The sequence below is a fragment of the Pristis pectinata genome, chromosome 19 (genome assembly GCF_009764475.1).
Source record: "Pristis pectinata isolate sPriPec2 chromosome 19, sPriPec2.1.pri, whole genome shotgun sequence".
In the NCBI taxonomy this organism is placed as follows: Eukaryota; Metazoa; Chordata; class Chondrichthyes; order Rhinopristiformes; family Pristidae; genus Pristis; species Pristis pectinata.
In genome coordinates this window covers 34,812,168-34,828,487 of record NC_067423.1, presented here as the reverse complement: position 1 = coordinate 34,828,487, position 16,320 = coordinate 34,812,168, and the positions used below count along the sequence as shown (strand labels likewise).

General features: G+C 43.2%; 1 protein-coding gene across 1 annotated transcript in view; it reads right to left on the bottom strand.

The window, feature by feature from the left end:
- ptpro (protein tyrosine phosphatase receptor type O) overlaps positions 1-16,320 on the bottom strand; it is an 85,293-nt gene that overhangs the window by 26,634 nt on the left and 42,339 nt on the right. The window contains 3 exon segments of the mRNA XM_052034166.1: positions 7,153-7,286; positions 10,391-10,511; positions 13,871-14,022. Of these exon segments, the coding sequence (XP_051890126.1) occupies positions 7,153-7,286; positions 10,391-10,511; positions 13,871-14,022 (407 nt within the window).

Here is a 16,320-nt window from a genome sequence, read left to right as displayed (position 1 = left end):
GCCTTCCTCATTGCTTGCTGTATCTGTATGTCAGCTTTCACTGATTCATGTATAAGGACACTCAAGTTTAACTTCTCACCATTTAACAAAACTCTGCTTTTATATTTGTTCTGTCAGAGAAGATAACCCTGCACATTATATTCTATCTGCCATATTCTTGCCCCTTAATAAACCTCTCTGCATCCACCCTGAAGCTCCTCTACATTTTGTTCATAGTCCAAACTACCACCCTGTGCCTTGCAGTCCCTTTATTGTTTGAGAGTAAATAAATAACTCCCACCAATATTTCCTGTCCTTTGCATTTTTAACTCATTAATTGATTTTACTAGATTTTCCACTATAATCCCTTCTCCCTATTGCCTTTATGGCTTTAATATCAGGGATACTATGCCTCCTTCTCCATTTCCCTATCCCTTCCAAAAGTTAAACATCCAGGAAGGTTTAATTCCCAACCATGTCTCTTCCAGCGATTAGATTGTACCCATTCACTTCTATCTGTGCCATTAATTTACCTACCTTGTTACAAATGCTACATGTTTTTGGATGAAGAGCCTTCAATTTGGTCCACCTACTACTTTCCCTGCTCTGACTCTTATTGGAGGTATTTGCATGCTCCATCTCTTCCTGATAAGACTGCATCACTACACATTTTGCTATGCTGCACTCTCGTTTATTCTTTCTCTTTCACTTTCTACATTTCCACTCATTAGAACCATCAGCTGCAGCAACTATTTCCTTTAAAGCCTCACCAACAACTCCAGTTGTTTGATTCTCTGGGTCCCTGGTCTCAACCCAAGTCAAGTGAAGCCTGTCCAAATAGTACAGCCTCCTCTTTCCCTAGTATTGGAGCCAATGCCCCATGAATTAAAACCCATTTCTCCTACATCAGACATTGAGTCACACATCTATTCTCTGATCTATTGACCCCATGCCAATTCATAGATGCCTCCAGTAGTAATTTAGAGATTTATACTTTTGGGATTCTGCTTTTGGATTTGGACCCTAGTTGCTCCCAATCCTTTAGCAGAATCTCCTCCTTTGTCCTTTCTACATCACTGGTTCCTACACAGATCTTTTTCCTCCACTCCAAAGTTCCTTCCCAACTCCAAGAAGTGCTGGACAGATGATAGCTTTCAGGACCCATACTAGAGATGGCTGAGAACATTATCTACCTCTTCATCTATACTGTTCTCTCCTCCCACTACATTCCTAGTGCATTTCTGATTAGTAAATAAATATTCAGTGAAAGGCACCTTACTTGGACACTGCAATATTCATTCACACAATATACATTGCTCATTTTAACCTTTGTCTGGTTGCAAAATGGCAAGATGAAAATCTGAGGGTGGAGTTTTTTTTTTATAAATCAACAGTTCTTCCTTGGATAATTGATGACACATGATAGACATGTAAATTCATTTACCTGTACTATGTGAATGTATCCAAGGCATTCTCTTCTGGAGTTTATCCATGTTGCTAAAACTGTGTACCTGTTCACTTTAGTTTTTAAATCAGTAATTTTTTTTTTACAATAAGAGTACTCATGTATCATTTATTGATTGATTGTTAAAACCCCTCTATTTCATCTATACATATGTTATATTCTCTGAAGCAATCAGGCCATTTTAGGGAAAAAAATGTTGTAACAGCTGTTCTCTGGGGAAAAGATGCTGTCTGTCTGTGCCTCTCATAATCTTGTATACCTCTATCGAGTCTCCTCTCATCCTCCGTCACTCCAAAGAGAAAAGTCCTAACTCGCTCAACCTCTGCTCAAGAGAGATGCTCTCCAACCCAGGTAGCATCCTTGTAAATCTCCTCTGCACCCTCTCCAAAGCTTCCACATCCTTCCTATAATGTGGTGACCAGAACCGAACACAATACTCCAAGTGTGGTCTATCCAGAGTCTTTCAGAGCTGCAACATTACCTTGCGGCTCTTGAACTCAATCCCCCGGCTAATGAAGGCCAGCACACTATACTGCTTCTTAACCCCCCCATCCATTCGTGTGGCAACTTTGAGGGAACTATGTACTTGGACCCCAAGATCTCTCTGTTCCTCCACACTGCTAAGAATCCTGCCATTAACCATGTATTCTGCCTTCAAGTTCGTTCTTCCTAAGTGTATCACTTCACACTTCTTCAGATTGAACTCCATCTGCCACTTCTCCACCCGGCTCTGCATCCCGTCTAAATTCCGTTGCAACCTACAACAACCAACTTAGCTTGAAGTAAGTTTTCAGGATCAGGTTAAGGGATGTAGGTCTGACTAATAAAAAGTTAGACCCAACGATACATTATCTTGCAAAATAACAGTGCCGATGTCTGATTGTCCAGCATGCAACAGGGGTCAAAATACAGGCTTTCAGTACTTAGAGTCACACCCAAGGCAAATCAGATTGGACGTTTACAACAATCCATTCCAGGGCCAACCCACAAAGACCATTTTTGTTAAATTCAAATCCCATATCACTCTATGGCAAACGATTGGACTACAAGATTGAGTTGTAGTCATCTCACAGCAATTAAACTACCAAATTAGTTGTAGGGCAAGTACAACATCCACACTTACAATAATATAGTGTATATTTATAATAGTATTGCTGAGATGTCCATGACTACAAGTGAAGTATGCCATCAGATAGCAGTTGTGTTTCATTGTGGCTTAGTAACCTCGAGACCCAATAAAATTGTAGTCGTTACCCACAATCAAACTGCAGTTAACACATCACTCAGGCAAATTCCTTTCATACATTTAACTGTTTCTCATACTAAAGCAAAAACAAGATATTATTAAAGAAACCTTACCTACTTGTTACCATAGCTCCTTGAAGATGAGGCAGGCAGACACCCCAACTGACTCATGGTGGTTTAACTACACTTTAGAATATTTAACAAAGAGCCATCTTCCTAGCTATTGTAGGAAGTCATCACCAATCTCAAAGTATAAACTTGCAATATTGCAAAGTTATATAAGGAAACATTAGTAGTAGTAACAGGCAGTTAGGAAACAACTTAAATAAAGCAAGAACAAGCTAAAAATCCTTAAATCTATTGTGAAAGGTACTTCCTTGTGTTTGCTATGAAAGAAGTAACACCAGAAGACGGTTCTACAAGATTTTTAAAATCGAAACTCGTATCCGCTCAGGCTGCTGACTTGAGATCTTGGCTGTATACTCACAGAGGGGTTAAAAAGTCAGCAAAAATCTGTCAGTGCTCTGCTCCCAGACAGCTCCCAGCAACTGCTTCACGGCAACACTGACAGAAACCAAAAGCTCACCCACCCACTCCCCAGTTTCAGCTGGTGAGGCTGCAGACCAATGAAAAGGGAAGAGAGGGTTTATTGGAAAAAAAATGCCAAGCTTGCATTATCTCAGCCTTTCTCATCTCTTTGCTGCAAAGATTCTGACAACTTCAGGGGCTTCAGTAGATTTGAGGCTGTTTAGAACACACTGTGCTACCCTATTAACCGCTGCATACCAGGGATGTCAAAGATAAAAGATCTTTGAAAATAAAGTCCGTGCAACGAGACTCACACCCGTCACAAAATAATGTTCACAACACCGCAGAAGGCCATACTGCACCGCCTGCAGGTCTCCTGACAGACTAGTTCAGTAAAATTCTGGTGATCCTCAATGCAACCATTCAGAAATCCCCATAGTTTGTCATGTAACTGCACTGTGTAATGAACTAACCTGTATGATCAAAGCTTCCACATCCTTCCTACAATGTGGTGACCAGAACTGAACACAATATTCCAAGTGTGGTCTATACAGAGTCTTTCAGAGCTGCAACATTACCTCGTGGCTCTTGAACTCAATCCCCCGGCTAATGAAGGCTAGCACACCAGGCGCCTTCTTAAACCCCCACCCACTCGTGCGGCAACTTTGAGGGAACTATGTACTTGGACCCCAAGATCTCTCTGTTCCTCCACACTGCTAAGAATGCAAGACAAGTTTTTCACTGTACCTTGGTACAAGTGACAATAATAAACCAATACCAATCTGGTTCACCAGGTAATGTTTGTCACACTCCCTTCCACTCACCAGGATCCCCATTCCTATGCTCCCATTAAACTTAACAGGTACTCTGGAAAATTTATTAGAATTCTGTGTAACACCTAAACAAAAACGTGAATGAAAAGTGTGTTGAGGCATTACTAGAAATAAACATCCAGAAAACATACTGGTCTGGCATCACTGAGCGTGCCATATTATTGGAGTTCTACTGTAATGGGATGCAAAAAGCATGCTTCCCACAACGGAGATGACCAAGAACGAGGAAACATAAGCACAAAGTACCACACAAAACAGAATCGAGGTTTCTCAAAATGACAGATGGTCCTAAATGGGGAGATGGCGAATAATTGTTTCCATTAAATGGCAAATTGAGGACAAAGGGATTTTTGCTTCAGTATCAACACTGGGTGGATAAGAGGAGGGAAGTTAGAAGGAGATATAACAGGACATGCAATACTTTATCACAGGAGCTGTTGGGGCCAAGATAGCAATGTTTAAAATGGACAAGTATTAGAAATGGAAGCTAAAATGTTAAGGAAATGTACAGGAAGCTGGAATTGGAGCAGATGGCTCCAGTGGATGACTAATGATGGAATGGGCCAAATCACTTCCTTTTGTACTGTAATTCTGATGATGTCACAAAAATTTTGGAATTTGTGATATTATATTGAACTGGAGAAAGTTCAAGCTCAGAATCAGGTTCATTATCACTGACATATATCGGAAAACATGTCGTTTTGTGGCAGCAGTACAGGGCAAGGTATAAAAATTTCTGTAAATTACAAAAATAAATAAATAGTGCAAAGGAGGAATAATGAGGCAGTGTTCATGGACCATTCAGAAATCTGATGACAGAGGGGAAGAAGCTGTTCCTGAAACATTGAGTGTGGGTCTTCAGGCTCCCGTCCTCCCCCCCCCCCCCCCCCCCCCCCCCCCCCCCCCTCCGATGGCAGCAACATGAAGAGGACATGTCCCGGGTGGTGAGTGTCCTTAATAATGGATGCCACCTTCTTGAGGCACCGCCTCTTGAAGATGTCCTCAACAGCGGGGAGGGTTGTGTCCGTAATGGAGCTGGCCGAGTCTACAACCCTCTGCAGCTCCTTTCAATCCTGAACGTTGGAGCCTCCATACCAGGTGGTGATGCAACCAATCAGAATGCTCTCCACCGTACATCTGTAGAAATCTGCAAGGGTCTTTGGTGACATACCAAATCTCCTCAAACTCCTAATGAAGTAGAGCCGCTAGCATGCCTTCTTCGTCATTGCATCAACATGTTGGGCCCAAGAGAGATCCTCTGAGGTGTTGAAACCCTGGAACTTAGACTTCTGATCTACATATATTGGCCTTTATTTCTCTTATAGCCAGGAGGGGTGTGTTACTTAAATGGAAAGGAAGTTACTCTGCCTACTCATGTTCAATGGTTACATGATGTTAGGTCATACCTAAATTTAGAGAAGATCCATTGTTCAACTTCTGATTCTAACTTAGACTTTCAAACATTGTTGGGACCTTTTTTGAACTATTTTCAAAACCTTTGATTTGGTGATTACAGATGTTGGCGAGTATCATTATATGATAAGGATTTCTCTTTGTCTTTCTTTCTTTACCAAACAGCTTCGGTCTTGGTAGTGGGTTTAGATTTTTTTATAATAAAAATATTGCAATTTAATTATTAATTATCATTTTTGATTACCATTATGGGGTATTGTGATTTTAAGTGCGATTCAAGACAATGTATTCAGTACTATTTTATTTTTTTTCTGATTCATGTACTCTGTATTCTCTATGCGGAATTAATAAAAATATTGTAAAGAACATGCCCAGGAACTTGAAGCTGTTCACCCTTTCCACCGTTGACCCCTCAATGACGACTGGTGTGTGTTCTCCTGACTTCCCCTTCCTGAAGTCCACAATCAATTCCTTTGCCTCACTGGTGTTAAGCATGAGGTTGTTGTTATGGCAACACTCAACCACACTCCTGTACACCTCTTCATCGCCATCTGAGATTCTACCAACAACAGTGGTGTCACTGGCGAATCTATAGATGGCGTTTGAGCTGTGCCTAGCCACACGGTCATGAGTGTAGAGAGAGTAGAGCAGTGGGCTAAGCACGCACCCTTGAGGTGCACTGGTGTTGATTGTCAGCGAGGAGATGCTACTACCGATCCAGCAGCCTGACGTATGTCTTGCTGCTGTCTCGGTGCTCCAAAGTCCAGTGGCGAGTCAGAGATTGCGTCCGCTGTAGACCTGTTGTGGTGGTAGGCGAATTGCAGCACGTCCAGGTCCTTGCTCAGGCAGGAGTTAATTCTAGCCATGACCAACCTCTCAAAGCACTTCATCACAATAGATGCCAGTGCTACTGGGCGACAGTCGTTAAGGCAGCTCACCCTGCTCTTCTTGGGCATCAGTATGATTAATGCCCTTTTGCGGCAGATGGGAACCTCCGACTGCAGCAGTGAGAGGTTGAAGACGTCCTTGAACACTCCAGCTAGTTGGTCGGCACAGATTTTCAGTACCCTGCCAGGTACACTGTCGGGGCCTGACGCCTTGCGAGGGTTCGCCCTCTTGAAGGATGTTCTGACGTCGGCCCCCCGAGACAGAGATTACAGGGTCGTCAGATGCTGTGGGGATTCACACAGGTTAATTTTGCTTAATTAAAAGCTTAATTTTGAGACACAAAAAGCTGCAGATGCTGGGATCTGGAAGGAAAAAAAAATTTGCTGGTGGAACTCAGCAGGTCAAGCAGCATCTGTGGAAGCAGTAGAATGGTTGACGTTTTGGGTCGAGACCCTGTATCAGGACAAGGAAGGTAATGGAGAGATAGCCAGTATAAAGAGATGAGGGGGAAGGGTGAGGCAGGAGCTGGCGTGCAAGGCTTAATTTTCTAATTTAGACTCTCTGAAGGAGAGCTGGGACTATGTCCTAATCATGAAAAGGATCAAGACTGAGCTCACAATCAGCCACAACAGTTTTAACCTCCTCAGGAATCCCAGCACTGAGGTATAGGACTGGCCTTAATTGAACAAATTTGCAGTCCCTTATTTAACTGTTTAATTCTCCCCATTTTTGCCCACATTCAAATCCAGGTCTCAAATGCCCTGAGATAATGGCCATGAAACTGAAGAGTGGACAACCAACCTCTGCTTCCTTTCTTGATCCAACTTGTTTACAAATGACCTTGTAATGATCAGTGACCCCTTCCTCTACCCACAGGAGAGTCACAGACGACCGCGTTCTGTTCACAATGAAGAGCGACTTGGGAGAAGCAGGCTCTGTGAACAAAGAAAAACGCGAATAGATTAAAACAAGAACATGCTGGAAATACTCAGCAGGCTAGGCAGCAGCTGAGGAGAGGGAAATTGAGTTAACACTGAGTCAATAACTTTTTAAATCAAGAAAGAAACTGAAATGGATTGGCTGATCGAGAAGCATTCTTCTTTTCTTTCTTTTTCAATCTTTTTATTAGTTTTCAAATTAATACAGATTGATATATAGCATCAATATTTATACATGTAACACAAAGAGATCAGGAGAACAATCATGGCATAAATAATCATAAAAAACAATAAAATATAAAAAAAATCTGTAGATCCAACGATCTCTTAGTAAATGAATATAACAGAAAGGAAAGAAAAAGATTTATTATATAAATTAAAAAAAAGAAAAACCCCAAATCAATAATATAAACTAAACTAAACAGAAAAATTGCAAAAAAAAAACAAACAGCAAAAAAAAAAGAGAAAAAACTGGGCTAAAATTTCTCAGTAGAAACAGAGCAATATTATGTCGTCAGAGAAACATTCTTATAAAATTTGATCACGGTATTTGTAGTGAGGTGGATAAATATTTCTTCACATCAGGTTTACCTGTGCATTGTATTTCACAGACTAAACAAATACCTGTCGCTGCTGCACTCACACTAGACAAACCAAGCTGCAACTTCAATTTGAAATACATCGGTGCCATTTATAAACCTGTCAGGTTGAGAGAGATTTCCACGATCAAGTGCTTCTCTCCAGAAGACAGCACGCTCATGGAGAATCGTCTCATCAGCTGAGATCTGAAGCACTCCGATAAGCAAATTGGAAGGCCCAACTGGAGAGGCGAGAGGAAGCATCTGAGGAGCTATACAAAGCGCAAAGAGCTACACAAATGCTCATTGTTTTCAGCAATTTTACAGCTTAAAGCAATTATACAGTCACTTCAACAATTAAGGTATCAGTAGTCGACTGAAAAAGTAACACCTGCACACCACTAGTTCATTTGAACATGAATTGGACTTAAGTGTTTTGGCTTAAATTTTATGGCAACTCAGTTCAGATTCAATGTTAAAAATCAAATGGAACCTGAAATTGCCATCTCATCCAGTGCCCCGGTTCCCTAAGTACTTACTCCAAAACCTAAGCCAATTGTTTCTTGAATTAATTGTTCCTGTCTGCTCCAATATACTCTCCCTAGTTGTCACCATCATGACAAATTCCCAAATCTGTTATCCTTTAGGCGTGGAAGTTCCATTCACTTAACTTAGCCCAGACTTCCTAACTTTTTAAACTGGCATTCCCTATGATGTTAATATTTCTACAGAATGATTTTCAATGAGAAATTCAAGTTCACCTAAATGGAGGGAGTGACATCAGCACCCTCAATCTTTACTCATTTTAACATTCCAGATGTCTGGAATCACCCTTGCTTTGGTTTCCACCCATTAACTGTCTATTAAAAACAGACAAGGGCCCACTCACACATGCTGGCATTGATATCTTTTTTTGAAAGTCACAAACCGCAGATGCTGCAAGTCTGAAATGAAAAACAAAGAGCTGGAAATACTCAGCAGACCTGACAACGTCGGTGGAGAAACAGTTAACGTTTCTGGTCGATGATCCTTCGTCAGAACTAGGACTGAAAACTAACTTATTTTCTCTCTTTCCCAGCTCTGACCAAGATTTAAGCACCGTCATAACTAACAATGAATAGCTTTTGGATTAAACAACAAAGAGGAGTGACTTTCACATTGTAGCAGACCAACCAATGAACCACACTCAAAGCCCACACATCTTCTCACATACAAGCTCCACTGTTCCAGTTCTTAAAAGATGGAGCCAGGTTATATTTATATTCTCTTATGGTGTAGGTGGTGACCATTTGGCCCATCAAGTTCATGCTCTAATATGAAATAACCATGCCCTCCCCACAAGCTATTATCTTTCACCTGCTTATCAACTCCCCACAATTTACCCGCCATCCATCTACACTAGGGGTAATTTGCAACTGACCTACCAAACCACAGGTCTTTAAGGTTGTGGGAAGAAACCGGATCACCATGTGGCTGTAGGGAGAACGTGCAGAGTCCAGACGGACAGCACCGCAGGCAGGATTGAACCTGGGTCGCTGGAGCAACGAGGCAGCAGCACTACCTTCATCAGATAGCCACCCACTTTCCAACTATCCTCAACGTCATGTGGCACTCTTCCCCCTCACTGCCACCCTTTACCTCTTCGCCAAATTATGACAGTGTTCGTTTTCCACTTCAGTGTGAGTGTCCTGATCGATTCCAAAGTTCATCCCTGATGCTGTGTCCCACATCAGCATCTTCCTCTCGCTGATGAAGAATGCAACTCCCACTGCCTTCCAGTTTCTAAGTCTCTATCTGACCGCGGCCAGGATAAAGCAGCTCTGCATGCAACAAGTCATCTTCACAGGAAGTGCTGATCCTAACGGTCAGTCTAGGTAGTGTGTGGTGGGTGGGGGGGTGGGGGGTTCCACTGGGCAAGTAGTTGCTGTGTAGCAGTCACTAGATTTAGTGAAGTCCCAGCTGCTTTTATTTTTTTTCAATCAAATGGAACCTCCGAACTGGCCCCAAAACTTGTGTGAATCATGGATAGATTTCATATTCCCATTCTAAGTCACACTTACTTGAAATAAAGCAAGTTATGAGCAGTCTGCACCTAATTTTAATCTACAAATTCATTCCAAGTCAGACTAGTATACTGGAATTCCTCTAATGCTAAAACCAACATAGCTGATTCATTACTTATTGGCTTCTGTCCTGAGGCTAATGCATAGTCATTTCATTTTACATTTCAACCTTGTCTCCAATATCTCCTCAGTTTACAAAGCCTGTAAAGCAGAACTGAAGCTAGACTCTGCCATTAAATTTGTCCTGTGCACATCAGTGACTTTCTTAATCTGTATCATATGTCTAATACCTGTAATGCCATTCCAGTTACTCAACCAAATAACTTTATAAAGCTTTAGAAGGTTTTCAAGCATTTTTAACATGGGGGGAGAGGTGGGGTGCAAAACAGCACAGAGGATTTAATGAGAGAGGTCTGTAAAACAGAGGAGAGTAAGCAATGAAAAGTGAAGGAATACTTACGGAGCTGAATTATCCGTGGAGTGGATGAGTTGCTGCTTCCTTCCGTATAGGCTACAACGGTAATGTTGTAGATGTCCCCAGGAGGCAATCGAAGCAAGGTTGTCATTACACTGTGCGGCACCTGTACAAAACAACAGACCTCTTTCAGAGAACTTCCCAGTTACTAACCACCAAAGCTTTGACTTCTCACCCTCACTTTAACCTTACTACCTTACCGATGCGTCAAAAGTTTCCCTGAAAAGTTCTGAGGCTAGAAGTGTGCAATTAGCCTGTAAGAATGCATCACTCAGCAACAAGAAAATGCTGAAAATAAGTTTTAAATAATCCTGATTCATTGAAAGAAGTTTTAGGATTCAAAGACGATGACAGGGGAATGAGTGGCACACATTCCTTGAGACCAAGCTGCAAAGCTCGCATCCCTTTTGCGCTGTAAATGTTATTACATTACAGTCTTCAGTCTTCCTTCCAGTCCTACAGATGAAAGAGGTTTTAATCAACCTTAGGCCGTAGACCTCCCTTACCAATCCACATCAGTACCCTCCCCTGGTCCCATTATTCAAAATTTGCTTGATCCCAGCTTCAACTTCACCTGCCCTTTTCATTTCAGCTCTTACCCACATAATTGCACCTCCTACCTGATCCCCACCCCTGCAGCCCCCTCCATCAACCCCTGACTCTTGCTACTCTCTACAGAGGCTCTCATCATTCCAATCTGGACAGACCGCTTCCTGTCCCTTCTCTCTCTCCCCACTGCATCTCCAACATTCCTTTTTCTCCAAATATCAACCAGCACACTTGGAATTCCAGTGATCCAGTTTTATTCCTTGTTAACAACATGCAAAACAACGGAGTGAAATTTACAACAGGTGTGTCTGCACCTATAACATCACCTGTCAGCAGTCTGTCTCCATGGCACTAGTCATTTGTGATTCTACTCAAACCTACTCCATCTTAGACAACGACTATTTCCATAATGATAACCTTCCCTTCATCCAGATAAGATAAAGGAAGATAAAATATCTTTATTAAAATAAGATATCTTTATTAGTCACATGTACATCGAAACACACAGTGAAATGCATCTTTTGCGTAGTGTGTTCTGGGGGCAGCCCGCAAGTGAAGCCACGCTTCCGGCGCCAACATAGCATGCCCACAACTTCCTAACCCGTACATCTTTGGAACGTGGGAGGAAACCGGAGCACCCAGACGAAACCCATGCAGACACGGGAGAACGTACAAACTCCTTACAGACAGCGGCCAGAATTGAACCCAGGTCGCTAGCGCTGTTAGTAGTGTTACGCTAATCGCCACACTACTGTATCATCCTCATCTACATGGGGTTAACTTCCTGAAATTATCTGCTGCACGTCCTTACCTCCACCATGCCAGGCATCGCACCCTCCATTTGTCTATCGCATCTAACTAAATAGTAGGCCACTGGAAGTTTCGGGATACCTTGACAGACTGCACGAAGATGTTCCATCAACCATCACCCAATCTGTATTTGTCTTCTCTGAACAAAATGCAGTGATACTAAATCGGAGGAACTAAAAGTACATCACAAATTTAGACCCAACAACAATGAAGCAGTAGTAATAGATTCCCAGGTGAGGATAGCATGCCAGTTGGTACTATACCTTTACAATTCCCTCCATGATCACTTGGGACACTCATCTCATCTGGTCTCCACCCAACCATGGATCTTCACTAGTGTTCTCCCTGCCCTCCGCATTTTCATTACTAATGTTTACCAAGTTCTGATAAGAGGTTACTGACCTGAAACAGTAACTGTCCCTCTCTCTCCACAGATGCTGCCTGACCCTCTGAGTACTTCCAGCATTTTCTTTTATTTCAGATTTCGAGCAGTTGCTGTGTCTGCACCTCGGTTCCAGCACTAATTTTTTTTTGCCTCTATTCACACCTCCTCTTGACAAACCAAATTAACAAACCTTCCCTCAACCCGCACCAATACCATCTGTGTCATTCATTTTCAATTGGCTCCCAGTCTACCACAAACACTGCTTCTGTTCTTTATACCCCTTCTCGGCAACTTAAGCCATGCTTGTACTCGAACTCTTCCTTGCTCTAAAGAGCAGTCATTGACCCGAAACATTACCTCTGCTTCTCTCTTCACAGATGCTGCCTGACCTGCTGAGCTTCTCCAGCATTTCCCATTTTATATTTCAGATTCCCAGTATCAGCAAATATCTTGTTTTTGCTTCACCTTTTGGGGAAAAAAAATTCTACCCAGTGGATCAGCAATGTTTACACCTATTGCCTGGGATGGAGCATTTCAGTTATGAGGAAAGACTGGAGATGCTGGGTCTGTTCTCCCTGGAGCAGAGGAGGTTAAGAGGAGATATCGTTGAGGCATAAAAAATTATGAGTATAGATAGGGGAGACTTCAGGATACATTTCCCCATATCAGAGCTCGACGACATAGGTTTAGAACAAGTGGTAAGAGATTCAGAGGGGATTTGAAGGGGAACTTTTTCACCCAGAAGGTGGAGAGTATCTGGAACACACTGCCTGGGAGAGTGGTGGAAGCAGAGTCACCGACAGCATTTAAAAGGTGCCTGGACAAGCACTTGAATCACCGAGGTGTAGAAGGCTATGGGCAGAGTGCTGGAAGATGGGATTAACATAGATGAGTGCCCAGTGGTTGGTGTGGACATGGTGGGCCGAATGGCCTGTGTGACTCACTTTAACTTTAGAATGTTGGGTACAAATCAAAATAAAGAAATAGTCACTGAGGAGCAGCAAAGTGGTGCAGCTGATACTGCTACTGCCTCACAGGGTCCAATCCTGACCTCAGCTGCTGTGTGGAGTCTGCACATTCTCCCTGCGTGGGTTTCCTCCAGCTGCTCCGGTTTCCTCCAGCATCCCAAAGACGTGCAGGCTGGTAGGTTGACTGACCACTGTAACGTGCCCCTAGTGTGTAGATAAGTGGTAGAATCCGGGGGGAGTTGATGGGAATGTGGGGAGAATAAAATGGCATTAGTTTGGTGGTTGGTTCGGACTCAGTGAACGGACAGGACTGTTTCTGTGCTGTCTGACTCTACAAGGACATGGGTAGCTTGAAACTATTTATTCCGCTCAACCTCTTAACCCTGTTCTTCGTTTGATCAAATGACGTACAAGCCTCTGCACTGTGTCCTCTATTAAAGAGGACACCTGCAATACATCCTACCTTGTTCGCCTTCCTTGACGTGTCATTTCCACAGTTCTGGTAGTTCAAGACCAACATGTTCCACCTGATGTTTATCTATCCATTCCTATCCTGAGACACATGAACTGATACTATTATCTGAGAAGACATTTCTTCACACTTCTCAGACAGGGAAACTGAGCACCACGTTGACAACTAAGCTATTGAGCAGTCAGGAAGGACGACATTACAATTAGTTAATACAGCAACCGACTCAAAACAAATTTAATCTGCTTTTGCCATGCATCATTCCAACAAATATTTGTACTTACACTTTTCTTAATGATCCTTCGTCCGACAGCTATGACCAGCCAATATGGGAGGGTTGAGTCGGATGTTCCCGTTGTGGCGTTCCCATACTTCCAGCTGACGGACAATACGTCCTTGGAATACTCCAGCCACGTAATTTCCGGAGCTAGTGGCGCTGTGGGGAATGACATGTAGAAAACAACATTCCAGAAAGGGACAAGGCTAGTAAGATTACTCAGCTCATCTCACAGAGCTCCACGTAACCTCAATTACAAAACCTCACCAAAACATACACCTCTGTGCCTTTACTCATTCTCTGGGTCACAGTGGCACACCTGGTAGAGCCGCCACCTTACAACGCCAGAGACCTAGGTTCAATCCTGACCCAGGGTGCTGTGTGTGTGGAATTTGTGCGTTTTCCCTGGGACCTCGTGGGTTTCACATTTGGAGTACTGAGAGCATTTTTGGGCCCCATATCTAAGGAAGGGTGTGCTGGCATTGGAGACGCTCCTGAGGAGGTTTACAAGAATGATCCCGGGAATGAAAGGCTTAATGGATGAAGAGCGTTTGATGGCTCTGGGCCCGTGCTCGCTGCAGTTCAGAAGGATGAGAGGGGGACCTCATTGAAACCTACTGAATATTGAAAGGCCTGGATAGAGTGGACGTGGAGAGGATGTTTCCATCAGTTAGAGAGTCTAGGACCAGAGAGCACAGCCTCAGAATAGAAGGACGTTCCATTAGAACAGAGATGAGGAATTTCTTTAGCCAGAAGGTGGTGAATCTGTGGAATTCATTGCCACAGCCGGCTGTGGAGGCCAAGTCATTGGGTATACTTAAAGCAGAGGTTGACAGGTTCTTCATTAGTAAGGGTGTCAAAGGTTATGGAGAGAAGGCAGAAGAATGGGGTTGAGAGGGAAAAGTAAATCAGCCATGATTGAATGGTGAACCAGACTCGAAAGGCCAAATGGCCTAATTCTGCTCTTGTGTCTTACGGTTTCCTCTGGGTGTTCCGGTTTCCTCCGACATCCCAAAGGTGTGCGGGTTGGTAGGTTACCTGACCACTGTAAGCTATAGTGATAGTGGTAGAATCTGGGTGGAGTTGATGAAATGGCGGGCAGAACATAAAATGGGATGAATGTAGGATTAGTGTAACATGGGCAGCATGGACTCAGTGGGCCAAAGGGTCTGATTCTATGCCACATCACATTTCTGTCACACTGCAGCCATAACCTGCTTCACCACAAGAGGGCACCTGCTATCAGTAACTTAAACAGGATTGTTCTAAAACATCAAAGCTCGTCTTGACTGTCACTATCCTGTTGGAAGTCAAAGTTTATGAACTAGCCAGACAGTTTTGGGCTAGATCCAACTTTCAACAGCCTCTGCTCTGCTTTTCTCTGCATTAGCATAGATTTTCAATCAGTGCTCAAGTGTGCCTGATCATCATTGCACACAGCAGATGTGACACCTGGATGATCTCTACAGCAGCAGGGATAAGACGAGAGTTCCTCCTGCAGACACTGATAGACAGGGTCACAACAAATCGGTTTGTGAACTACACAAAACTGGACAAAGCTGCTGTTTCGGCTGCCTACAGCCTTATCCTCAACACAGGGTCGACAACCAAACAGCCTTCAGCATCCAGCTTTAGATTTTAAAAACTTAGTATTTAGCTTGAGGCAAAATTAAGGTAATGTGAAAGGGTGGCTTTAAGGAAGCTGCACAAGGACACCAGATTTGTCCCATTTCTCATTAACAATCTGCACTTATTGAATCCTCCTCACAATGGAAAACATCTCTGCCAAAGGGATAGACAGTGAATTTACTTCAATCCACTCAGCGAACACCATTATTCTGACAGAACCTTTATAAACAAGAGCTGCACGGTGGTGCAGTTGTTAGAACTGCTGCCCCGCACTTCTGGTGACCTTGGCTGTTCTCCACGTGACCACATAGGTTTCCTCTGGGCACTCTAGTTTCATCCCACATCCCAAAGGTGTGGGAGTTGGTAGGTTAATTGGCCACTGTAAATTAGCCCTAGTGTGTTGACATGCGCTAGAATCTGGGGAGAGTTGATGGGAATGTGGAGAATAAAATGGGTTAGAGTAGGGTTAGTGCAATAACGGGTGCTTAATGGTCAGTGTGGAACAGATGGGCCGAAGGGCCTAAATCTGTGCTGCATCTCTCTCTGAACTCCTAAACTGACAAAGGAAGTTAAGATTAAGATATCTTTTAGTTACACGTGCATCGAAATACACAGTGAAGTGCATCTTTTGCGTAGAGTGTTCTGGGGGCAGCCCACAAGTGTCGCCACACTTCCGGTGCCAACATATCATGCCCACAACTTCCTAACCCATACGTCTTTGGAATGTGGGAGGAAACCAGAGCACCGAGAGGAAACCCATGCAGACATGGAGAGAACGTACAAACTCCTTACAGACAGCGGTGGGAATTGAACCCAGGTCGCTGGCGC